The following is a 27,462-nucleotide window of genomic DNA, read 5'->3' on the forward strand; positions in this document are numbered from 1 at the left end:
TTCTGGCTGCCCCATCTCATAAAGGATATAATGGAATTGGAAAAGGTTCAGAGAAGGGCAACACAGACGATTAAGGGACTGGAACAACTTCCATATGAGGAGAGACTACAAAGATTAGGGTTGTTGAACTTAGAAAAGAGATGACTAAGGGGTGGGGGGATACGATAAAGGTCTATAAAATTATGGATGGTGTGAAAAAAATGACTAGATAAGTGTCATTTCCCCTTTCACACAATACAAAATTCAGGAGTCACCCAATGAAATTAATAGACAGTGGGTTTAATACAAACAAGAGAAAGTACTTTTTTACCCAATGCACAATTTATCCGGGGAACTCATTGCCATGGGAAATTGTGATGGCCGAAAGTATAACTGAGTTCTAAAGAGAACTGGATAAGTTCATGGAGGACAGGTCCATCAATGGCTATTAGCCAAGATGGTCAGGGACACAACCCTAAACCTCTGACTACCAGAAGCAGGGAGTGGAAGACAGAGGTGGCTCATTCCATAGTTGCCTTGTTCTGTACATTCCTCATAAAGCACTGTATAGGCCACTGTTGGAGACAGAATACTGGGCAAGATGGACCACGGTCTGATCCAATATGGCAGCTCTTATGATCTTATGTTCCAAGAGCCAACCCACCAATTTGTACCAGTTCCTTAACTTGTTTCATAATCTCTATTTTGGCTACTACATTTTAAACCAGTTGCCTGGGAAGGTACCTGTATTAGGACATAGAACAAATGCATCTTGCCTTTGACAAGCTTTATATTCGCTAATGCCAAAAGCCACAATTAATTTTGCAGAATATTGTGGGATAAATAAGTAAGCAAAGTGGACAGAATTGTGTGAAGGACATAACATAATTTGGTTAACATAACTGCCCATATATTGGTTATAATACAATATTAATATGGTAAGCCCTAGGCCTAACATATGTATTGGCTAACAGTTTTAAAGTTATCATTTTGACTTATGTTATATTGTATTATAATTTATAATATACAGTAGACCCTCAGAGTTATGAACACCAGAGTTACAAACTGACCAGTTAACCACACACCTCATTTGGAACCGGAAGTACACAATTGGGCAGCAGCAGACACACAGAGAAAGCAAATACAGTATAATACTGTGTTAAACAAATTACTAAAAAACTAAACGGAAAGCAGTAACTCTGTAATGTAAAAGCCAAAACTGACATTATTCTGAACCATAATATAATGTAACATAAAAATTAAAACAAAACAACATTTTTGCCCGATCAACACAATACATTTTGATAAGGTTGTAACAAAATATTTTGGCGTAGTCTGTAACATTTCCTTGTGCGGATGAGATTTAGCTCCCACAGTTACTCTCACAGAAACAAACCACCAACCTCTGCAAAGCTACTGCCCCCAATTTATGGGTCTAGTCAAGCTATGTTCAGCCTAGGACCTAGAGGATGAAGGGGAAGGGCCAGTGGCACAAAGGTGATTATATGGCACTTTTGCACTCTCTGATTTCTGGGTTTGTCATGGTCCAGTTCAGCCCCTACCATATCTTAGAGTAACTTCAGGGCTCCTTTAACTTCTGTTGGCTGGACACAGTCCCCTATGGGGCGTTATGCTGGCAGGGATTGCGGGAACGCAGCACTCTTTGTTACACATCTAGCCTGTGCATATAGAGGCCACTTTCTTTTGAGTTCATATATGAATAATAAATGTACAATATAAAATGTGCCTCTTATGTAGCATTGGTATTGGTGACAGGCATTTTTTTGTGCAAGATCGGTGAGTCCTGGCTGGATGGGAGCCTAAGCTGTTGCCACATGTGTGGGAATGGAAAGGGGGACATGTCCCACTTATTTCCTGATGCTTCTGTAGAGGCACATGGGGATGGTGGGGGTTAGAGAAGAGCTCTCCCAGCCATGAACAGGCAGGACAGCTGCCAGCTGTACAGTTATGGTAAGGGAAACAGCCTTTCTTCTCCCCAATGTCTCCAGCTCCTTCTGCTTCCACCCCCTAGCACAGCTACAAGTTGCTGCTTCTGGTGTTTTATTCTGTTCAGGCTCCCGAATGAGAGGAGAGCAGTGAAGCCAGGTAGGAAAGGCGGGTCAGGTTGTGCAGGAGACCCCCTTACAGATGGCCATAGCATACTTTAAGTTGACATAACATGTACTCAGAAAGCAAGATGTTTCCATTTTCTTTACTTGGCTCATAACAAATAAATCAGGCATAACTTTCAGCCGTACTATCTGGGTGTATTCAGGGTGTGTGTGTGTGTGTTAAAAATCCCTATCATCCTTTTCAGTGTTCTGTGATCTCATGAGGACTGGAGTGCATGGGGCCAGCATATTGATGGCTAAGTACTAATTTCCTCCTGGAATATTTATTATTTCCATAGCTAATACTGATTTCTAAAATGTATATGTATACAAACATGCCATATCAAGAGCTGGGTGAACGAAAGCAGTACTGGGCAAATGACTTGAAAATTTTGCACTATTTCTCGACAAATATTATGCAAGCAGCTCTGGTCAGATCTCATCTCTGGAGGTATTTGTGATAGTTTACTCTGGGTTATCAGATTGACTGATATAATGGGAATAAAGGACACTCAGCACTTTGCAGAGTTGGGCTTTGAGTAAACATTCAACATATTTTAGTCCATTCCAGTCCAATAAGTTTATTATTAAAGAAATAATGGGGTGGGGGGTGGTAGAGGAGAAAGCAAAGTGGCAATTTCCTTTGCGTTAGTGTTGGCAGCACATTCCATCAACTAAGAACTGCTTTTAGTTTGTTTAGTAGTTTTCAGTAGCTCATTTTGGGTGTACAATAATTCCATATCAAAAACCTTCTTAAGACCAGTGAAATCAACAGTTGCTTCTGGCTTTGATTTTGTACTCCAAGATAGTCTTTCCCCCTCACTAATTGTTGTGGCAGTGATTCAACAGGCCTTAGCTCCAAAAAGATCATTCATTCTGTAGCACTGATGTCAACAGATAATGTTCTATTTCCCAGGGCGGGCTTTCCATAAGTTATTTAACTTCATGCAACTGTGTTTATTTAAGTGGGCTGTTTCTTTCAGTACACTAGGAGAAGTAGCTTCAGGTATTTTGAGAAGTTGGCAAACTGCTCTAGCTTTTGCCTTTCCCTAGATGGAGTGGACTGATCCATTGAGTTTCCTCCTCAGATACATTTAACAATTTAAAGGCCCAGTTTTCAAACTTGTGTGCCCTGAGTTCATGGCCTACATCAGTATTTAGCTTCAAGTGCTGGTTTAGAAGCCAAAGGCCCTCAGTTCAGCAAGGCACTTCAGCACATGTATAAAGTTAAACATGGAACTAGTCCCATGGATTATGTACCTACTCATATCCGTGCTGAATTGTGCCCTTAGCCCACTGTTGCTCAGGCTCATTTAGATTTGCTGATTCATGTATTTTCCCAAATCATAGAATATCAGAGTTGGAAGGGACCTCAGGAGATCATCTCGTCCAACCCCCTGCTCAAGGCAGGCACAATCCCCATTTTTTTTTTTTTTTTGGGTCCCAGATCCCTAAATGGCCCCCTCAAGGATTGAACTCACAACCGTGGGTTTAGCTGGCCAATGCTCAAACCACTGAGCTATCCCCTCCAAAGGTTAGTACACATGGTACATTTTTAGAATGGAAAAACATCGTAGATTTGATCTTTTGGAAAATAATATTTTTGCATAATAGCTCAGTTATAGCAGATTTGTATGGTTACATACACTCTCTCCTTGGGAGTTTTATTCCTCAGACTTTTGGAAAGGATTCTTGCTGACTTTGACAGTGGTGAAAATTATAAAGTTGCATTTTAAGAAAACAGAGGGGTGATGTCCTTCTCTACTATTTCTGCATGGCTGGCTGAACTGGCAAATAGACTGAACAGAGACAGTTGCCTTGAATAGCAGTAATAAATCAAGTTGCTATATAAGGCTATGGTGGCACACGGAAAATATGTAGAAGTTAGAAATACTTTCTGTTGGTAGAGACTTTAGTTTATGGGTTGTTAGATTAAAGACTGTAAATAAAACTCAACAAATAATTCTTCTTTCATTTAAATGTCTCAAGTCCTGGAAGAGTTTTAGATTTTCAGTCGTCAGCTTTTCCATTTTTGCTAGGATTGCATGCATCTATTACTGTTATCAAAGTAGTGTCCAGCAGTCCCGATGGAGACAAGAGCCACATTGTGCCAGATCTGAAGGTTGATTTTATAGGGCAACTGTTATCATTTACTTTACACAACCAATCTCGAGGGTCCCTCACCGAGTGCTATACAGTAAAGGTGCCCTCACATAGACCTGCATGGTATATAACAAAATCCTCCACCTCAATTTTACCCAGCTGAATAAGGGCGTCTCATGGTACCAATCCCTACACTCACATTTTCAGTAAGATGGCAGAAAGGAGAGAAGAGGAGTATTGATTTCCCCCACTCTGCACTGGACCCAAGAGCAGGATTGGTGAACCAAGGGGAGCAATCTACTCCATCTTAATGCATGGAGCAGACTGTACAGGTCCTGTGCATCACATGCAGCCTAGGGAAAATTAGGCTTCAGTCCAGCCTTGCACAGCTCAGTGCAGAAGAGTAAACTGGTAGAACGAATCAGCAGAAACAACATGCAGTCAAGCAAGTTTTTGCTCTGAACAGATGTTTGTAATGTGAAAAGGTGAATAAAAACATAACAGAAAATGAAATAAAATGCCCCCAAGCTGGGGGTCCAACCATTTCCCAAGTACCCAGTGTATTGCCCTTCCCAGGGGCACTTCTGCAAGGGGAAGAGCTGAACTGATGTTAAGTCCTCCTTTACTGGGAACCCTGCACCCTGTCACACATAGTTCACTCTTGAGCACCTTTGGTGATCCTCCTTCGGTGAGTTATTTTTCCGAGGAATGACTTCAGTGTCAAAAATCTATGCTAGTGCCTTGTTTAAGTTATCTGGAAGATCTCCCTGCTGGAGCTAGCAATGAATCCTATGGGTGTCAAAGCATTCTGCAAGCTGATCCTTACACCAGATACATGAAATAGTATAAAAAAATCTCTGGATAAGACTCCAGAATTTGTTAATTTCTCACAATTAAACCAATTGTATCTGATTTTATTTTGTGACATACACACACGCCCTTTCTCCCCCACACATTATGAATTATAATTCTAGATGCTCTTTCTTTTCCTTCATTTTCTTGATTTTTTCAGGCAGAGTCTTTGTCCAGAACTCCACTCTATTCCCTTTCAGTTTCTTTGCTTCTTTCTGCTTTAAATTCAACTCCAGGTATTTTTCATTCATGTCATACACTGGCCATTCCACCAAACCTTCGCCATTAGGATTTCTGCACACAATAGAATGAAGAGGTGATACAGTGGTGATATAGACTGGGAATGGGATAATCCATAACTTGTAGGCCTTCAATTTTAATCCAGCCCAGACTAACAAAGCCACTTTCTTCTGACAGCTGTTCATTAGCATGTGAAATAAGTTAGTGGGCTCAGGTTAGCTTCTAATACAACACTTCCATAGCAGAGAAGTCATCACAATAATAGGCACTGTGAGGAGGTAGTGTGGTGTGGAGGATAGGGTGTAGGACTGGGACTCAGGAGACTTGGGGTACATCGACACTACTGCAGCATAGCTGCAGTAGCAAAGACATTTCCTACATTGACGGAAGGGGTTTTTCCGTTGATGTAGATAATCCACCTCTCTGAGAGGCAGTAGTTATGTCAAGGGAAGAATTCTACTATCGAGCTAGAGGTGTCCACTGTGAGGATTAGGTTGACATAACTATGTCACATAGGGTACAAAATTTTCCCACAGCCCTGGAGCTAGCTAGGTAGACCTAGGGTGAGATGTAGATTAGGCCTTGGGTTCTGTTCCTAGCTCTCAAGATGGTCCCAGGTCACAATTCCGACACATTTTAGTGAGGCTCTGGGTAGCAGCTTGCACTGTCACTACCCATGCTGTACCTTTTCTGTGATTAAGCAGAGGACTGAAGTCTCTAGGGCTATCCATGAAGCTACTTTGGAAACATTACGGGGTCTGCATAACTGGGCTGTTTAATTGGCTGTACATTCAAATAGCAAAATTCTCTATTCGAAAAGAAGCCATGAATCTTACCCATTTCGAGCAAAGTTAGCCCAATATTTCATTATTGTCCTGCTGAGGTGTTTCTCTTCCTCTGTAGCATCTCTGAAAGCTGGGAATATCAAAGGAGGCTTTGTTTGAAAACAGGTAGTAGGTGTAGATTCAGAACCACCTTGCACCAACTACAGTTAACCTTTTGAACCTCGGTATTTTATAGGCTGCCAGCCAAACTACTGCTTTGAGGGGGGGGGGGTGTTACAGAAAGGGAATGTATATGTCTATAGCCTCCAAAAAGGGGTTAAATTACCATATATTGCTGGATAAAAAGGAAGCCTGGATGTAAATCCATGTTGTCAGGTAAGGACTGGGAAAAAGTGTCACAAACAAAAACTACCCATTATTCTCCTATGCCAAATTAATCAAACAGAATAATTTGTGATGGGAGGAGCAAGAAGGAAATATATGTTTTTAATTTTACAAGTAGAATTTTGCAAGGCTGATTTAAATATGGCCAAAGTCTGCCTTCTCATACACCCACTTGTGCAACTCTGCTGATTTTAGCAGGTACCTGTCAGCCCTCAATACCAAAGGGAACAACATATGGCTAACCAAGGGGTTCTCACAATTCTGAAGGGGGGGCCTCAGAATGCGGCCACGATCTCTTGCTGGTGGCTGGTCTGACAATTTTTCCTAAACTACTTAATTAACTTTAGGAAAAGTAAATAAATATGCACATATCCATGTCCAAATCATTGTAATTTGTTTATGCAGAATCTTTTCTCCCAGACTCAATTAAAATAATGTACAGTTGTCTCTATTCTTTACTGGACCTAAACAGAATAGAATCACAAATAAGGTGCCTTGTACGTTCTTGTCTTTTGCTTTTTTTTTGGTTGCTTCCCCCTCCCCCCAAGACATGCTAGTAACTAAGTCTGCAGTGAAAAGTGATATTAATAAACATACAAATATATCACTTTTCACAGCGGACTTACTCAGCCCCAGCAAGCCTTGGATGGGGAGGTGGATATGGAAGCAGCGGGGGCCAGGGACACTGAAGGTGGAGGTGTGTGACCTTGGGGCCAGAGCCTGCCACCATATGGTCGGGGAACGGACCCTGAAGCCCCGTGGCTGGAGCCTGCCACCCACCACCCAAGGGCTGAAGCCTGACCCCACCAGCCCTGGGAAGGTGGGGAACTCACTGACTGCCTGCTCCTCCAGCTTGTGTGTCTCCAGAGGTGGGCAGGGCCCAACCACTGCTGGCGGCTCTGTGGGAGGGGGCCGCTGCTTTGTCCACGCCCCCTGCAATCACCGCCCAGGAGCCTGTGGCCGCAAGAAAAGTCCCTCATGGCCGCATGTGGCCATGGTGGCTGCATCTGAGAAATACTGGGCTAACCTGCGGTTATACTGGAACAATAAACATACACTATGTTACAAAATTCCGTACCAGACAGTGACGTCTCATCAGTAAGAAATGCCCCTCCAAAGACAAAACTAACTTCATCTCCATGATCCGCTTTTACAAAATCTGGTTTGAAACTTGCTGAACTTGGACGATGTTGGAATTCGTAAAAGTAGAGTGGAGAGCCAGAGTCTAAGAGAAAACACAATTAAAATAAATAGAAAAACCACTACAAATCCACAAAGGCACCGAGCCTATTCAGTGCTGCATGGGGAATGGAAGTTATAGATTTAAAAAAAATAAAAGGACAACATATTACATTTTACAGTGAGAAGCTAAAACAATTCTAGGCATGTAACTGGAGATTGGAATCAATAGTTTCTGACTTGAGTTTCAGATGAGACATGAACTCCAAACATAAAAGGAAGGAAAACAGATTCAAAGCAGTTAATGGATCAAGCCCCAGACACATTAAAGACTTAATTTTGATCTCTGAACGACTAAGAGTTCTTCTCGTTTGGGACAATGCAGAGGACAAACCAAAGGACAAAGCACATGAGCATTGACAGCAAAGCATTTTCAATCCCCCAATCTTGCTATGGAACCAACTTCCAGAAGAAATCAGCTGAATCTAGAATCTCATCATCTTTAGGAGACGCTATAGAACCTCTTGAAAAAGCTTTTCCACCATAGCAAAAATGACACCAACAAAATCCCATTGACACAACCGTCCATCACCCCGAAAAAGAAGCTGAAACAAAACCAACCAACCAAAACAAAACACAACACATACTCCAAGAAGAGTTTTTTCCCCACAAAAGGAGAAGGACTAATGATGCCATGAAGTCCACTAGGGACTTTGCTATTGCTGTCCATTTTACTTGGAAGACAGCCAAATACTATGCTGACAAGTGGCAGTGTAAAATCCTAAAATAGCTAAATCGGTAACGAGAGTGACCTGCATACAAAGGCTTTTCGGCTGCATCCAGTACCAAAGGGGGAACAGTTTGGGCACAGTGATTGAAAAAGATTAGGGAGATATTACAGAAGAAATAATTAAAGCCTGCTTAACACAAGGAATACTTGAGTTCTGTCTTCGAGAGTTAAAGTGCTTATACAAGTGAAAGGTGGAAATATACTCACCGTAAGTATGTATATGCCTTGTCCCCAGCCCACTATTCAATCACTAAGATTAGGAAGAGTGCTATGGCATTACGCCCCATATTCTTCATAGTAATATTATTATATGATTATGCTATAACTAGGATATATTTTATGCAAGACAGATCAAGTAAGATATTGAAAATGTTATGATTCACTGAATACGATTATCCTACTTGTATGCGTGTATTATTTTGGTATCTGAAGTTAGGAACATTGTCTATGCATCTATTACAAATGTGTTTACACCTGGGGAATGCCCCCTAGACAAAATGCAATCAGTCTAGATGACTGGCTGGGAAGGGACATTAGCTTCTTCTAAGACCTGTTGTTCTCCCTAGTCTCCCACCAGGGAGCCTTCCTGAGGACACTACAAACAGCCTCCGAGTTATGGCTGCTGTGACCTTACAGGGACATGTAATCAAGTCACCTGGTTCTGGACTCCATCTTGAAATACCAGTGTTTCCCCCTGAAAAGCATAGGAACTAAGCCTAGAGACAAAAGAGTTCCCACATAGGCAAAAGCTATTTAAGGCAGGAGAGTAGCATCACTGTGGTTTTTCACTGCCTCCCCACCGAAAGAGACTCCTGAAAACACCTGAGGAAGAAGGACTGAATTGGGGGAAAGGGCTGAACCCTGGCTAGGAGGATTTCTAGCCTGTGAAAGGAATACCTGGGGTTTTAAGCTGCAAGCAAGTGCAGTTTGTCCTTTAAGAATCTCTGCAACTGGCTTAAATCATCATTTAGGGTGAGAATTTGCTACTCATATCCAATATCTTAGTATATTAAGCTTAGATTGCATTTTGTTTATTTGCTAGGTAATTTGCTTTGATCTGTTTGCTATCCCATATAATCACATAAAATCTATCTTTTGTAGTTAATAAGCTTGTTTTTGTTTTGTCTAAAACAAGTGTGTGGAAATCATAACTTCGGGCAGAAAGCTGTTGCATATGTCTCTCCACATTGAGGGAGAGGGCGAATTTTATGAGCTTATGCTGTATAGTTCTCTGTGCAGCACAAGATGGTATAAATCCAGAGGGGTGTAGGTGCCTGGGAAGCTGGTAAGTGTCCTAGCTGTATAGCCTTCCCATGCAGGGGCTGGTCAGAAGGCCTGTCTGCATGTTATTACAGCTGGGTGTGTCCCTACCTGTGTGCTGGTGAAAGTGTGAGACTGGGACATGTCAGCTTGTCACAGCAGCTTGTCACAGCATTACAGGGTGAGTGGGACCCCAAGCTGATGGGTCAGGGGGAGGGAGGGTGTCAGTGGTACTCCAGTTCCAGGCAGCACCCTGGGGGGAACCCGTCACAAAGCGCATTAAAAAGTGACCCAATAATCTTCAATAATGAATACAACTGAGAATGCTTTGCCTAACTAGAAAGAGCAGTGACCAAATTGAAATCAGATCATGGACGTATTAAGTGTGCTATCTGAAGTCAAGTGACAATTGAGTCTTGGTAGGTTTGAACTTGTGACCTTTTATTTAACAAATATTAACTAGAAACTTACCTCTGTGATAATTAGATGTTTTTATAGCTGGAACTAAAAACATTGCATCTCCCAACAAATCCAGAAACCGGTCCCGCAGAGCGACAGGGTCGTCTGTGTCTCCCAGATACTCGTCTGTTATCAGAGACACAAATTCAGCTGGCACAGGCTGGAAAGAAGGATAAGGAGAAGAAATTAACCAAAAACCATTAAAAAGAAGTGTCAGTATCTAGAATTCCAAGTCAGCAATTAGCTTGTAAATCTCTTTTTTTAAAATCAGAACCAGACAGCCCAGCAATAAATGTAGCTTTTGAGAACAACCCCTATTTGTGCCCAGCTTTGTGTTAAGTACATGCAGATAAGTAGGTGCCCACGTGTGAAAAATGCACATAGGTCCTTCAGCATCTGTGGGATTTTTTAAAAAATGTATGTACAAAAAAAACCCAAAAAACTCCCCCAAGTCCTAAATGTTCAACACATCTGAAAAGAAAGAGACATGAGAAAATCTGCAGGTCTCTTACCAAGAACGGGTGCAGCATTTGTAATGTTGAGAGGATGGTTTCTTTTTGCATCCCCTCCTTCAAGCCAGGTATGTCCAATAACTACACAGGAACATATTAAAAATAATCATTTATGTTTATATAGCCCAAGAGCCTTAACAACTACACAGAGATTTACATATAAACCCACAAATGAAAGGTTCTGTATAACAGAGGAACTGCCATTCTGGATCAGACCCAAGGTCCATCTACTACACTATTAGGTCTCAAACAGTGGTCAAGACCATGTGATTCAGAGGAAGGTGTAAGAACCACACAGTAGGCAGGTGTGGGTAATCTGTCTCCCGTCCCACACCCGAATCATGTCTCATCCTGATCTCTAATAGTTAGAGACTGGTTTCAGACCTTAAATGTGAGATTTCACATCCCTCCCAAAATGACAACAACAATTCTGGATACTCTTATCATATGTGCGTCCAATCCCTTTTTGAGTCTTGCTAGGTTCTAGTTAAGGTTAGAAAAGTAGATACAAAATATAGAATAAGTAAAGCTTTTGCCAAGTTTTTAGGGGAAGGTAGATCTAGATATAAATCCCTAAAGTTCTCACTATAAGGTAAATCAAACTCAAGCTATGGGAGTTCTCCTAGTACAGGAGGCTCTCAGTTTGGAGAAACCCGCAGCTGGTGATGTGGAGGGAGTGAGGTTGTAAACTCCTGAAGTTGAATTGCAAAGCACAAAGTAGTAGTGACGCAGAGAAACCAACTTTTTTTGATGTATGGATGATGTATGGATTTGATATTAAAAATAGCTTTATTTATTAATTAACAAAGACAGTGGTTTCCCCTGCGTGTTTTAACATTTGAATATCAGCCTAAATTTTCAAGAGAGATAAGTGATTTGGGGTGCCTTAATTTATTTTTGGATGTCCAGTCTGAGGCCCTTAAATGTGCCTGATTCCCAGAGAGTGGCACTCAGCGCTTTCTAACAAACCATCTGGGCATCCAAAATCACTAGTCAATTTTGAAAATTCTGGCCATCAAATTTCCCTCTCTTTGCTGGAGGACCATGGCAAAATTCTTAGAGGACTTCTGTGGTGACATCAGATACACACTGGAGCTCAGATTATAAGAGTGTGTGTGTGTGTGGGGAGGGGGGGGGGGGGGGAAGAGCCTGGTGAGGAATGTTGATCATTACTTTAAATTTCCAGTCTTTTCTAATTCTTAGACTTAACTTTCTGCTACTCTACCCTCCATCCCAGAGGTGGTCTATGTATGTAATAACTCTGGGATCCTTCAGAAAGAAAGGCCCTCTGTGAACATAAAGTAATTTTTTGGAAAGAGTGAAAACTATAAAAATGCACAGGAGCAGCTTGGGGCCGGCGGGGGGGGGAGGGGAAGAGGGCCTTTCCTAAACAAGAATGGGTGACCAAACTTTGTTTTTAATAGGAGAGGAGGCTGGTATAAAAAGGGTTGGGAAATGTGCCACTAATATGCAGTTAATGCAAAGACTGCTGTAGAAGAGCCATTAGAAATTACTTACGAAAGGAAGCAACCAGCCAAACTCATGATTATTTATTCCTATTATATATGGGACAGCACTGAAGTCTTTGCCAGCCATTAGCTCTTCAGGGTTCTTCTGAATAAACACACCATCTATAACTGCTGGGATAATTCCGACTTGCTGGAGGAGAAAAAAAGAACGCATTTTTAGAGCCCTGTGCAGATACAAAATTTATATCCGATCTGCGACCTGCAAAAATGGTCCATGGATATCTGTGGATATGAGCCAATATCTGTGGATTTGTAGGGCTCTACACATTTTCAATTGTTATGCGGACTTACTGGTTTTCCTATAGACAGTATTGCACAGTTTCAACTGAGACCAGACTTAAAAAAAAAATCAGACAAATATTAGTAACAGTGTGATGGGGTGGACTAGGTCTTGAGGTCCCCTGCTGGAGGCCTTGTGGCCCTGCCACACCTCACCCCAGAAAAGGGCAGTGGAGAGAGTCCTCCGAGCTGCCGAGAGTGGCTGTGTGGGAGGCAGCCAAGCAGGGCCCAGCAGGGTAGTATAAGAAGAGCTGCAGGGCCAGATTAAGCAGTTCCTTGCTTGAGTTGGAGGAGAGTGGATGGTACTCTGAACTGGCTGCTAGGACTCCACCAGGACAAGGCCCAGAGGAAAGGGTGAAGAATGTGCTGGAGCCATGGGGAAGTAGCCCAGGGAATTAGAGCAGCAATGCAGATTATTTAAAGGGACATTGTGGTCGGCTGCTATCTGTTGGGTCCCAGGGCTGGGACCTGGAGTAGAGGGCGGACCCAGGTTCCCTGCCAGCCACTAGGAAAGTGGCCTGGACTTTGAGGCACCCCAGAAGGGGAACTGAACTGTAGTGACCCAGCTGAAGAGCTGGGGCCAGAAAGGCCCTGAGAGGGCCAAGTCACTACCTCCAGGGGAGGAGCCCTGGGGCACTGCTCTATTCTGGAGCAGGGAAAACTTGAGGGAGCCATTACAGAGAGCACTGGGAGAGGCCCCTGCTGGACTTTTTGCTTTTATCTCACAGACAGATTGTGTATGACTTGGCCAGAGGGCTGAGTCACTGAAGACCCACCACAAACAGAGAGAGTCCAGGCACACACACTTGGCCAGGGGGTGCTTGTGAAAGGTGAGTGTGACCCTATTACAAACAGTTATGCAAAAAAAATTATGATGCTGGTCCCAGTTCAGCCCAGACACACCTCTATGGATGTCAGTGCCATTATAACTGCATGCACTGTGGCTGCATTTGATATCTCAGTCAGCCTCACCCACCTGTTGTTGTTGAACATTCAAAATCATTTCTTCTTCTGGTTTCTTCCTTAGGCAATGAACCATTGCAGCTGAACTGGAGGTGTCACAGCCAGTTATGTTAGCGACTATCTGCAATTATTTACAAATAAAAAAATTAGATCTTTTAAAATCTTTTAGGTTCTAGGGAGATTATGTTAAATAGTAAAAACAAGAAAGTGTTACAAGGAATAGAAAGTGGAATTTGTGAAGCTAACCTAGCACACACACTTACAAGTCCATCTTTACTGAGCACCAATTTTTCCATAACATGCACCTGAAGTCCTAGGATGGGATTGTCAAAACTGCTCATTGTTAGCCTAATTGATTTAGTCTTATGCCAGATGCTTTTGAAAAATCTCACCCATAGCATAGAATACTAGCTGAATATGCTTACAAATCAGCTTGGTAGGTCTGGAATCTAAACAAGAGACCAAATGATAAGTGTAAAAAACATGTTGTTTTAAAGGGACATTTATAAACCTCACAAGAAATGAACGAAGCCAAGCGCAGCACTCTAGTTTCACATAACTGATCATCCTGTCTGATCATTGGCATGAGTTTAGAATAAAGTATCCTGCATCTCTTTCTGAACTGCTTGGCTGCTTTTGGTTGATGTAATAATATTTTTAAAAAATATTTTAGATTGTGCCAATAAAACAGCAATCAATCTCTAGAGTCCTTATATTCTACTGAAGCAGACTTACATTCCCCAGCATGAGCCCTCCACGAGTACCTATATAGGGGTATGAAGAAAAAGGAAGCTACATACAAAGTTTTAAGTCAAAAACTGAGTCTGAGGGGGAAGGGAAGAAAGAAACTCGCAAAGGAGGCAGATGACAGTTTCCACGTAGGAAAAACAATATGTAACATTTGAAGGATGGAATCTGATCTCTGTGTAATAGGTTGCAATGCACATGCCCCATGATGAAGTTTCAAAGAATCTAGCTGAACAAAGAAAAAATGTTAACTCCTCTGGAATGAGACACAGAGCTTAGAGGGCAGACGATGTGTCATCATAACTGTGCTGCTTCATTAACATAGTTAGTAAGAATGGGTATATCAGAACCTTAGCAGTCACTTCAGGATGTGAACTGAAGACGGCAGAAAAAAGTGCAACTCCACTCTCAGAGATGGCTTTATGGAACAAGCCCTTGGCCAAAGGAGAGAGAACCTGGAAGAGATTGGAAAAAAGTAGGGTTCAAACATTATAGTCAGTTTACAGTAGAGATGGACCAGGCTTCCAGTTTCAGATGGACATGCAACCTTTCCCAGAGTTTGGGATGGTTGTTCCTATTTGGGGGGCTGGTTCAGTTGTCAGACTTGCTGTAGTGTAGGACGGATACTCATTGTTATTCCCAACGTAAAGTAAAACCAGGAGTTTGTAGGGGGGAGGTGTTTCAAAGCCTCATCTGTATCCATTATAGCATTTGAGAGGAAGGGTGGCCTTGTGACTAAAGGGAAGACAGGAGTTCTATTTCTGGCTCTGCTACTGACCTGCTATGCCCTTAAGCTCTCTATGACTCAGTCACCCCATCTGTAAAATAGGGATAATACTTCCCAACTTCTCAGCAGCATTATGAGACTCGATCAGTCAGTGTTTGTAACACACACTGAAACCCATGGATGGAAGGCAGCACAGAAATGCAAAGTATTGCATTAATCACTATAAAACCTACAAGGCCAGAAACGCTAATGCCTCCTGCAGACTCTCCAAATATAGTGACAGATCCTGGATCTCCTCCAAAATGTTTGATATTCTCTTGAATCCACTGGAGCGCTGCCACTTGATCCAAAAAGCCCCAGTTTCCATGAGCGTGTTCATCACCAGTACTGAAAGCAAGAGGATTCTAAGTAAGTCCCAATAGACTTTATTTTGCTGTTATTAAGTTTATGGTTCTGTCTCCAGAAAACAAAAATAATCACTTATGTACATTGTTTAGAATAACCTTATTGAAGATACATATTTCTACAAGCCTACCTCTACAAATACCTACAGAGAATGGGCCTAATTCAACCCTGGGGTAACTTCCCCTTCAGTGAAGTGAGCTGTAGCTCACAAAAGCTCATGCTCAAATAAATTGGTTAGTCTCTAAAGGTGCCACAAGTACTCCTTTTCTTTTTGCGAATACAGACTAACACGGCTGTTACTCTGAAACCTGTCATTCGGTGAGTGAAGTAACTTCTGGTATGAATTTGGCCCAAGTTAACTAAGATACATAAACTTTTTCCTATTTGTGGTTTGACTTTTGGTTATAGGCTTCTGTGCATTTCTGGGTGATGAAAACAAAAAGAGACAAAATTGTAAATCCCCCCAAAATGCAGAACTGGAAAGGGTTTATGGCAACTCTATACTTAAAACGCTGCACAGCTGCAGCTGCGCCCCTGTAGCACTGAAGTGAGGATGCGCCTACCCTGACTTGAGAGAGTTCTCCCATCATTGGTGTAGTTAATCCATTTCCCCGAAAGGTAGTAGCTCTTCCATCACCATAGCGCTGTCTACCCAGAGGGATTAAGATTACTGTGCTGCTCAGGGGTGTGGATTTTTCACATCTCTGAGCAGCCTAGTTATACTGACATAGGTCTGTAGTACAGACGGACCTTAGTGCTGTTATTCAAGGGACTCTCTAAAGGTTAGGAACTAAAGGCCATGCATTAAATGTACATTATAGACATTGGCTATCAGCATCACTCACTGTCAATGCACAATTTGTCTCCCGAAAGTTAACACTATTTCAGCGGATATAATGACATTTGCTGTGGGTTTAAAACCTTCCTCAAATTGATGAGAATGGTACCAAACCTACCTTGTACAATAAGCCAGTAAAGTGAGGAACATCACTATGTAATGGGATCCCATGACCATAAAGACAGGTTTCGGAGGAACAGCCGTGTTAGTCTGTATTCGCAAAAAGAAAAGGAGTACTTGTGGCACCTTAGAGACTAACCAATTTATTTGAGCATGAGCTTTCGTGAGCTACAGCTCACTTCATCAGATGTTTACCGTGGAAAGTGCAGCAGACTTTATATACACACAGAGAATATGAAACAATACCTCCTCCCACCCCACTGTCCTGCTGGTAATAGCTTATCTAAAATGATCAACAGGTGGGCCATTTCCAGCACAAATCCAGGTTTTCTCACCCTCCACCCCCCCACACAAATTCACTCTCCTGCTGGTGCTAGCCCATCCAAAGTGACAACTCTTTACATAATCAAGTCGGGCTATTTCCTGCATAGATCAAGGTTCTCTCACATCCCCCTCACCCCCATACACACACAAACTCACTCTCCTGCTGGTAATAGCTCATCTAAACTGACCACTCTCCAAGTTTAAATCCAAGTTAAACCAGAACATCTGGGGGGGGGGGGGGGGGGGTAGGAAAAAACAAGAGGAAACAGGCTACCTTGCATAATGACTTAGCCACTCCCAGTCTCTATTTAAGCCTAAATTAATAGTATCCAATTTGCAAATGAATTCCAATTCAGCAGTTTCTCGCTGGAGTCTGGATTTGAAGTTTTTTTGTTTTAAGATAGCGACCTTCATGTCTGTGATTGCGTGACCAGAGAGATTGAAGTGTTCTCCGACTGGTTTATGAATGTTATAATTCTTGACATCTGATTTGTGTCCATTTATTCTTTTACGTAGAGACTGTCCAGTTTGACCAATGTACATGGCAGAGGGGCATTGCTGGCACATGATGGCATATATCACATTGGTGGATGTGCAGGTGAACGAGCCTCTGATAGTGTGGCTGATGTTATTAGGCCCTGTGATGGTGTCCCCTGAATAGATATGTGGGCACAATTGGCAACGGGCTTTGTTGCAAGGATAAGTTCCTGGGTTAGTGGTTCTGTTGTGTGGTATGTGGTTGTTGGTGAGTATTTGCTTCAGGTTGCGGGGCTGTCTGTAGGCAAGGACTGGCCTGTCTCCCAAGACTTGTGAGAGTGTTGGGTCATCCTTTAGGATAGGTTGTAGATCCTTAATAATGCGTTGGAGGGGTTTTAGTTGGGGGCTGAAGGTGACGGCTAGTGGCGTTCTGTTATTTTCTTTGTTAGGCCTGTCCTGTAGTAGGTAACTTCTGGGAACTCTTCTGGCTCTATCAATCTGTTTCTTTACTTCTGCAGGTGGGTATTGTAGTTGTAAGAAAGCTTGACAGAGATCTTGTAGGTGTTTGTCTCTGTCTGAGGGGTTGGAGCAAATGCGGTTGTATCGCAGAGCTTGGCTGTAGACGATGGATCGTGTGGTGTGGTCCATCGTCTACAGCCAAGCTCTGCGATACAACCGCATTTGCTCCAACCCCTCAGACAGAGACAAACACCTACAAGATCTCTGTCAAGCTTTCTTACAACTACAATACCCACCTGCAGAAGTAAAGAAACAGATTGATAGAGCCAGAAGAGTTCCCAGAAGTTACCTACTACAGGACAGGCCTAACAAAGAAAATAACAGAACGCCACTAGCCGTCACCTTCAGCCCCCAACTAAAACCCCTCCAACGCATTATTAAGGATCTACAACCTATCCTAAAGGATGACCCAACACTCTCACAAGTCTTGGGAGACAGGCCAGTCCTTGCCTACAGACAGCCCCGCAACCTGAAGCAAATACTCACCAACAACCACATACCACACAACAGAACCACTAACCCAGGAACTTATCCTTGCAACAAAGCCCGTTGCCAATTGTGCCCACATATCTATTCAGGGGACACCATCACAGGGCCTAATAACATCAGCCACACTATCAGAGGCTCGTTCACCTGCACATCCACCAATGTGATATATGCCATCATGTGCCAGCAATGCCCCTCTGCCATGTACATTGGTCAAACTGGACAGTCTCTACGTAAAAGAATAAATGGACACAAATCAGATGTCAAGAATTATAACATTCATAAACCAGTCGGAGAACACTTCAATCTCTCTGGTCACGCAATCACAGACATGAAGGTCGCTATCTTAAAACAAAAAAACTTCAAATCCAGACTCCAGCGAGAAACTGCTGAATTGGAATTCATTTGCAAATTGGATACTATTAATTTAGGCTTAAATAGAGACTGGGAGTGGCTAAGTCATTATGCAAGGTAGCCTGTTTCCTCTTGTTTTTTCCTACCCCCCCCCCCCAGATGTTCTGGTTTAACTTGGATTTAAACTTGGAGAGTGGTCAGTTTAGATGAGCTATTACCAGCAGGAGAGTGAGTTTGTGTGTGTATGGGGGTGAGGGGGATGTGAGAGAACCTTGATCTATGCAGGAAATAGCCCGACTTGATTATGTAAAGAGTTGTCACTTTGGATGGGCTAGCACCAGCAGGAGAGTGAATTTGTGTGGGGGGGTGGAGGGTGAGAAAACCTGGATTTGTGCTGGAAATGGCCCACCTGTTGATCATTTTAGATAAGCTATTACCAGCAGGACAGTGGGGTGGGAGGAGGTATTGTTTCATATTCTCTGTGTGTATATAAAGTCTGCTGCACTTTCCACGGTAAACATCTGATGAAGTGAGCTGTAGCTCACGAAAGCTCATGCTCAAATAAATTGGTTAGTCTCTAAGGTGCCACAAGTACTCCTTTTCTTTTCATGACCATAAAGAGAGGTACTTGAAAGAATGAACCTATAAACATGCTTCTGTATCTCACGTGATCTGTGTGTTTTAGGACTTCATGGAGGCGTCATTTGAAGAAGCAAGCGTGTAAAATAGTTCTTTTGGACAAATATTTAGAGGAATGCAGCAGAACAGTGCTCCTACTGTTGATATTTAATATTTTATATCATTAAAATGTTTCACCCATTATATCCTTGTATACAAACTGTTTGTGTTTTAATGGGGATGTGATGATACAAAGACTCACCTAAAGAATCCAGTGATACCTAATCGATACTGTATAGTTACCACCACCAAATTCTCAGAGGCAGATAATCCAGACCCATCAAACATTGAAGCTCCACCCATCGACAGACCTCCTCCATGGATCCACACCATAACCTGAAAAGAACAAATCTGGTGACAGCTCTGATCTCATATGTAAAAACCCAAATCAGAACATTGCAGATTGAAGTTCTAACGCAGATGCACTAACTGAAGACTGGACGTAAGCTAGTGCTCGTGTTACACAGACTGTTCTGGAGACTAAAATCCATCCAACAGGGAAAACAAGGGCAGAGGTAGAGCCGCTTTTCTTCAGGTGTAGTCAGTTACATAAAGCTTAGATAAACATGGGCTATGTTAACCCCTGTTCCGAGATTTAGACTGCTAAAATGCAGACATGAATTACATGAAAGGGAGGCATGGTCCAATAGAGCTAGAGATGCTCGCTCTCATACAGATTCCCTTTGTGGCCATAGGCAAGTCATTTAACCTCTTCTGCCTTATCTGTAAAATGGGAATAATGACAAATAGCAAGCTAATCCCCACATTACTCCTAGGAGTTAATTACTGCTTGTAAAGCACTATGTAAATAATATGGTAGGATTCAGAAAGGCTTTTGAAAGACATTAAGAAGGAACCTGTAATAGTTTAGATACAACTCCCAATTATGTCTTTCCAACAAAAACACACTTCCCTCCCCAACTCTTAAACAATGAAGGATGTGTAAAAAGCTTGGAGGAGTAGATCTAGGAAAAGGACCTCTTTCTCCTCGTCTGGAGAGCTGCCAGAAAAATTACTTCCAAAACACCTTTCTTAAAAACTACTCTTTAGCTTGAATTTTGGCTTAAGTGAGTACTTCCAGCTCTACAAAATTAAGGGGATGCAGACGTTGTCTTGGCTGCTGTCCAGTACTATTGGAGGAGATCTCTGAGCACTTGTAATAATTGTCATGGTTTGAAAACATTACATTTGTACAGTAGCTTTGCTTACAGGTAACTTGGCTTTCTCATTGGAATGGGCAGGGGTATAAATATTCAGGTACAAACAGTCTTCAGAAATTGGGAAGTTAAGTTGTTTAGGTAGAAACATTTCTTCAAATTTTTCCAGTATCGCCTGGTCTTGTAAGCACCTTAAAGAACAGAAAGGAGAAGAAGGTTCTTCACTGTTATGATGACAAAAATATCCATTATCAGTTTCACTGGAGGATGTTACATTTCATCATACATTTTTTAAAAAATAATTTAAAAAATTCAAATCATGATTCTTTTTATTTAAATTCAGATTTTTTTAAAGTTTACATGCTGCTAGTTCTTTCTTCCCATCTTATAGTCTGAAATTGCGAATGTGGATGTTTTGTACTTGTTTCATCAATTAGTTTGCCAATTAGCAGAATTTCAGTTTTTACATGGAGATTTTTTTCTAGTAAAAAGTTTCATGCTGGGGCCCTGATTCAGTGAACACACATGTGCTTAACTTCACTGTTGTAGGTATACCCACTGAAACCAACTCAGCTAGTTATGGGAATATAGTTAGTGTTTGCAAGGTCAGGGCATTAAAATGCTCATCTCTGTTGAAAAAGTCAAACACAGGGCCTCATTAACATCCTTACTGTGATAACTCCACAAACCCAACCCCGAAACTGATAGCAAATAGCACATGCTATATTTCCAACCAACACTACTTTCCAATATACTGACCTTCCACAAGTCAAGAAGGTTGAAATGCTTCAACAAGGCTATACTCCTCCATTACAGTTTGCACACAGAAGTCAAAGGGACATTTGCTCACTTATGCCTAAAACTGACTTCTATTTTTACAGATTTTGTGCATGTATAAAAAAGTTCGCAATAACTTGGTTCATGCATTGAAAGTTACTGCAACTTTTCATTGTTAACACAGAAGGAATTTTGTTTTAAGTCACTAGTAAATTTAAAAAAAATACATAACAGTTTTACCTGCTAATGTTGCAAACACTGTTGCACATGCTTAACTTTAAGCACATGACTAGTCACAATAAAGTCAGTGGGACTATTCATGTGAGTCAAGTTAAATATTTACAGAATCAGGATGTTAATTTTTCAAATATCTGGGGTTTTTTGCTTATAGCAGTTTTGTAAAATTCAAATAAGGTACCCTACCAGTAGCACCATTGTTTTTAAAACAGCATTTAGAATTTAGTTCATTATAAATTTAAATCTAAAATTGCAATAGCACAAGTTTCCAAATCAGTTTGACAAAGCCTCAACCTGTTTTAAGTCAATGATTTAAAGAAAATCAAGTGATTTAATATACCTTGATTTAAATTTCACCACCCTGTTTCATCAGCAGCTCAATTTTCCCGTATAAAAATGGTTTAAAAATTTGATATCAATTAGGTCATTTTAGCAACTTAGGCATTTGTAATGAATGCTTCCTTCACCATATTTCTTATATACAGCAGGAAAGAAGAAAAGAAAAAAAGTGCCAAACCAGTTTCTCTGCTCTTCCTGTAAGCAGTAATAGTAATTCCATACTGTATTTCACAAGACCTCACCAACAATGCGGTTTAAAATTAACTGTTTGAGGTGTTAACATCTATCACTGGTAATAGTTTAAACTTGTGTAGCACCTGCTATTCAAGAATCTCAAGCAAATCCTCATCAATTTCAGCTGAGTTTCCCAGTTAGAATTTGGGTGTGGAGGACTTCTATGAAACAGTCTATATGTTCTCCAGTCACATTCCATAGGATTATCACATCTGTAACTGTGTGTCCCGTTAAGACCAGCGTGCCTTAGACAAGTAGGAACCCCAACACTGTTGTTTGAGGGGTTTAGTGCAAGAGTAAAACAGTATTTAGTATTGCTAAAACAGTATTAAGCCTGCACCAGTTTGTGTGACTAGATTTACCATCAGGGCAGTTTTTCGTTATTGTAAAAGCATACTCATTGGGCTGAAGTTCTCCTCAAGGATAAACACCTTTCCCCAGTGAATAAATTCAATTTATTTAGGCCAAAAATGTTACATTAAAAAAAAGTAAAAGATGTATAATTTGGAGCACAAGGGTTCTTACACTGGTGGAAAAGAAGTTGCATCTCTCACACTAATCCATGGTTCAGCTGGTTGTGGTGGGGAAAATCTCAGGGCTCCCACAGGTGGTTTTGCAAAAGGAATTCCAAGAAACACATTTGTAAGTCTGTCAGTTCCCTTGACAGTAACCTGTTTCCCTTTCAGTGGCCCATATTTGGTAGCCACTTCTGGTTGTTCGGGTTGTTGTCCTGTATAACATAAGATAAATAAATAACCGGACAAGTTAATAGCCTGATTCAGAGTCCTGCTGACTTAATGGGGTTTGGATCAGGCCCCACTAGCACCAAACACTAGTACCCATAGAATTTGCTTTTTTACCCCTTCTCTTCAAAGCTTTCCATTGTTTTCAGTGGCCACAGTAAATGTAGCTATTACAAACACTGATTTCTCCATTGCAGCGTACATTCCCCCAGTGTCAGATATTTTCCCGTCATTAGCTTTTTCAGCAGCTAGGAAAAAAGAGCCTCGAAAGCCACCGTTTTGCAGTCAGTCCCAGAGATGGGCCACAGTGAAAACTGCAGATCCAAACAACCATCAAACAACCACCAAACTTTTGAATGTTTGAAATCTGAAATTTTGTGACTTAAGTCTTGAGTCCATCCCTATCTACAGTACATGACTTAAAAGCAGGGTCTAAAGTTACCTAGAGTACAATTGTTATCCTATCAATCATTATACTCGGTCCTGCTGCTGAGCAGGCGAGCACACATCACAAAGTTCAATGTCTTGTGTAGTCTGGTAAATTTCCCCTTCGTCTTTGAAAGCTCTAATATTTAGAGCTAACGTTTAAAGAAGTGCAGCAAAAATATTTCATGGCTCTGGTCAGTACTAGCCACACTCTTCCCAGACTATCAGCAAAAGAAAGGCTCCTTATTTTTCTTGAAAAGAACCTGCTCTGAAATATAGGAATGGTGGGATTTTTTTTTTTTGGCACTCTCTCCATTCTACTGCCTTCAGCTCTCCTAAGTAGTGAGGTGCTGTAAAAGCACAGCAAAAACAACTATGAAGTATGGATACAAAGAGGACTAGATTTAATAAGAAAAAAATAGTAATCTAAAGCTGTGTTCAGAACACAGCCAGCCTAAGCATTGGAGATCAGAAATGAGCCCACAAACACAAGAAGATAAGCTCAGATCTGATGTAAGCAAGTGAAACTCTATTGTAATTTAGTGGATAAACTTTTTAACTGGAGTTACAGCAGGTAGGAATTTGACCCAAGAACTCTGCTGTAGAAACAACAATTAGATAAAAGTTGAAGTAATTTCAACTGCTGATCCAACAGAGTTAACCATATAATGAGCAGCCTTCATGTGCACTCTGGATAGATTTTGATAGTCAACTTAACATTTCTACTTTCAGACAATGCAGATTTCCTTTCAAATATTTTATGTACTAATATTTAAATTAGCCTTAAGAAAGACTGTGATGACAAATGACCAGAAAATGTACAGACTAAGTCACACATTGTCTTTGTAAAAGTGAAATAGATCAATTCCTGAGAATAATCCTTTGTCTCCAGTACAAACTAGGTCCTGTAAACTGTCTGCCAACTTCATTTGGGGGAAAATTAAAATGAAATAGGATTTTGATTAAAAAAACTACACAGAACCAGACAGAAACTGATTGTGGAATCCCTGAATCCCACTCAGTGTTTGCCTTTAAAGTAAGACATTTTATTCCTTACCCTCAACTAGAATTGCAAGCACCCATGCTGCACAAATCAGGGACCAAAGCAAGGAACTCCTGCCAGGAAAAGACATTTTCTTCTGTGCGCTTGAACACAGTGTTGTCTTCCTTGTTTTAACTGCTGAAAAAGCAAACCCAAAAGTCACACTACAAGGGCCAAACTATGAGCTCACAATTACATTCTCTTTCAAACACATGATAGAAATATGTTGAAATCTGTTTTTAAAACTCAGTTTTGACCTAAGCCCTGACTGAAAATGAGTCAGTAGTTTTTGGAGGAAGTCAATATGGTACCTGTCACAGAAAATCACCTGGGAGCAGGGACATCCCTAGCTATTCTGGGGCCCTATGCAGCCCCTCCACAGGGGGTGTGTGGTCCCAAGCCTCTGCGGGGGTGGGGGCGGGGCTGGCTTCGGGGGCAGGTAGGAACTGCCCCCCCAGCACTCACTGGCAGTGCGGCTGGGTTGCAACACTTCCCACTGCTGGTGAGTGCAGGCCCGACCCTGTGGCAGTCCTCAGGGGAGTGGGGGCGGGGCAGGGGCTTTGGGGAAGCAGTGGGGGTGGGGCTAGGGCAGAGCAGGGGTGGAAAGAGACGGGGCTGGGGCAGAGCAGCATGCAGCTGAACAGGGCACCAGGAAATGTGGTGCCCCAAATTTCCTGGTGCCGTACGCAGCGTACTTTGCATATGGGTAGGGACGGCCCTGCCTGGAGTAATGATCACACTCCCTGCCTCTCCCCCATTTTGAGCCACACTTATGTCACAATCATTGTGAGTTCCTCTTTGCTTTCTGAAATGCAGGGTAGGAGGGAAGACAAAGCAGTTGTACAAACTATTTGAAATCAATTCAGCAAGGAAAAGCTGATAGGACTCACTACAAAATTAGGTTGGTGCACTGAGAGTATTTCAATAAACCTGCACTTCTTCCTGCAGAGGGGATATTGTTCAATATAATAGTCACAATACAGAACTGTGAGAGGAGTGCACATGTGACTGCTCACACCTCACAGACCCAGACTCAAGAGTGGGGGAGAAGTCAGGCAACCTGTACCCCCTCAGGTCCAAATGCCTGTTGTGTACCCTCACTTCCCTCCCAGTTGGCAGCACGTAAGGGAGCTCTCTAAGGCAATTGCACCAGCCAGAGGCTCAACTCCTCCTCTTCCCTTCCCCTTGCAAGGGATGAGGATCTGTCTGGAAAGAGGGTCAGTCTCTCAGACAGCCCCAGGACATTCAGTTTGAAGGGTTTGGTCTCCCAGAGTCTATTGCCCCTTTGCAAGGTTTACCTTATACCCCTCTTCCTGCCATGTATTGCCTCACTATAAGTCAGGGGGGCTTTGGGAGCGGTGGGTTTTGTGGCTGTCTCCTCACACCGATATGGAAGAGGCTAACATGCTCTTCTGGGCCTGTTCCACGCTAAGGAGACCTACCTGCTAGGTTTGTTCAGCCTGGTGGAGAAGGAGCTTAAAAGGGGGAATTTACTACAGGAAGGGGCGCTGAAGAGGAAGAAGGTGCTCCACCCAGAGACTGCTGGCCATCAGGCCATTAATTTAGACTTGGCTGAGGGCAATAGCTGAAAAATATTGTCACCCATCTGAAGAGTCCATAGTCATACCTCCCCCCACTGTAATTTTGTTCCTGGGTGTGTTGGGCCTTCCTCAAATTCTCCCGGGTGAACACCCCTATATTTCTGAGTTGCTCACTTAACTGTATGATATATTGAATTGCGCTTAAGGCCCCCCACATCTTTTTCTTCCTGTCCTTCTTGTCGCAGATCTAAGATGCCCTGCAGTTGGCAACCATAGAGCAATTAGAACAGGGAGAATCCTGTAGAGGCTTGTAGGACCTCCTTTATGGCAAACAGGAGTGGTAGTGTAACCCGGAAAATGGATTTTGGGGCACCCCTAGAATAACCTGCCTATCACCCCTTTAACCTGTCCTTCCCAAGATATGGGTTTCCAGGGCAGTTAAGGAAACACTAGAAGACATAGCTATAACCTTCCGATAAAATGATTGACACAGGCAGTATTTTCTCCTAAATAAAGTATCTTTTATGAATGTAACTAATAATCCCTACCACAGTATAATCTACAAATAAAAATCAGACACAAATCCCTTATTGCAAGTTAAAGAGCAATTAAACCACAATAACATAATTTTATGATACTGAGTGGATGCGCTCTGTAACGGCTGGTCCATTACAGATCGCTGACAGGTTTCAGAGTAACAGCCGTGTTAGTCTGTATTCGCAAAAAGAAAAGGAGTACTTGTGGCACCTTAGAGACTAACCAATTTATTTGAGCATGAGCTTTCGTGAGCTACAGCTCACTTCATCAGATGCATACCGTGGAAACTGCAGCAGACTTTATATATACACAGAGAATATGAAACAATACCTCCTCCCACCCCACTGTCCTGCTGGTAATAGCTTATCTAAAGTGATCATCAGGTGGGCCATCTCCAGCACAAATCCAGATTTTAGCAGTTCTTAAACGTACTCTAAATTTTACATAGGTAACTTATGATTAACAACAGAATTTTATGCATCTTTATTAACACCCATACACACACATTAATACTATACCCTACACTACGCTATACTATACCATACTTATATTTATACTGTAATTAAAACTAATGGGTTTACGCTATCTGCTGACTTTAGCCGCTACCACTGCTGTTGCTGCTTTGCCAGATTGTTCCGTTCTGTTCTGGTCCGTCAGGTCAGTTCTCTGCTTGATCTCGCCGTCTGTTCTGCTCCGGCAGCCGCTCTCCTAACTCCTCACTTCTTCTCTCTCAGCTGTTCTAACCATCGACCTTTTATACAGTGCTCTCAGCTATCAGATCTTTACTGCACATGCTTATCACTACTTGTATGCCACAGAGTTATGCCACACCTGTTTGGCTTTGTGGCAATTCTATGGAGGGTGGTTTTTGTTTTTTTTTAGCTGAACTTTAAACTTTCTGGCCTACTGTCAGCAATGAAGTATCATATGACCTGCAGCTTCTAATGGTAGACTGACTTTTGCCTATTCAAAATGGAAGCTAGGGACACAAAATGGAGTCCAAAGAATCTCTCCAGTATCAGAGCTGGTCCCACTGCCTGGGTTTGTCACTTCAGCATCCCCTTCAGGGTCTTATTAAACCACCTTACTAGACCATCAGTCTGCAGGTGGTACACTGAGGTCTTCAGAGACTTGACCTTCAGAAGGAAGCATAATTCCTGTATCATTTGGGAAGTGAAGTTAGTCCTGTGGTCTGTTAATATTTCGCAGGGAAACCTTCTGAGTGAGAAGAGCTTCAAGAGCTCTGGAGCTATAGCTGTTGCTTTTGGGGAGTGGAGAGGCACAGCCTCTGGATACCTGGCTGCATAGTCTACAATAACTAATATGTAC

At 42.1% G+C, this 27,462-nt stretch overlaps 1 protein-coding gene across 4 annotated transcripts; it reads right to left on the minus strand.

Moving 5' to 3' along the window:
* Positions 1–5,086: 5,086 nt before the first annotated feature.
* LOC125620669 (fatty acyl-CoA hydrolase precursor, medium chain-like) lies at positions 5,087–27,049 on the minus strand. 4 transcript variants are annotated; one of them, XM_048816694.2, is made up of 14 exons: positions 26,728–27,049; positions 24,071–24,190; positions 22,370–22,574; positions 20,310–20,448; positions 19,303–19,436; positions 15,133–15,286; positions 14,523–14,627; positions 13,439–13,546; positions 12,173–12,313; positions 10,655–10,735; positions 10,155–10,302; positions 7,533–7,679; positions 6,122–6,200; positions 5,087–5,339 (listed from the first exon to the last, which is right to left on the minus strand). In XM_048816694.2, the coding sequence occupies exons 2-14, from the start codon at positions 24,144–24,146 to the stop codon at positions 5,156–5,158; spliced, it is 1,701 nt and encodes a 566-aa protein (XP_048672651.1). In that variant the 5' UTR covers positions 24,147–24,190; positions 26,728–27,049; the 3' UTR covers positions 5,087–5,155. The 4 variants fall into 4 exon arrangements, with proteins under 4 accessions (XP_048672651.1, XP_048672650.1, XP_048672649.1 ...); XM_048816693.2 differs by having other exon boundaries at positions 24,071–24,193; XM_048816692.2 differs by having other exon boundaries at positions 26,715–27,049.
* Positions 27,050–27,462: the final 413 nt, after the last annotated feature.

This window comes from Caretta caretta, chromosome 12, assembly GCF_965140235.1.
Source record: "Caretta caretta isolate rCarCar2 chromosome 12, rCarCar1.hap1, whole genome shotgun sequence".
In the NCBI taxonomy this organism is placed as follows: Eukaryota; Metazoa; Chordata; order Testudines; family Cheloniidae; genus Caretta; species Caretta caretta.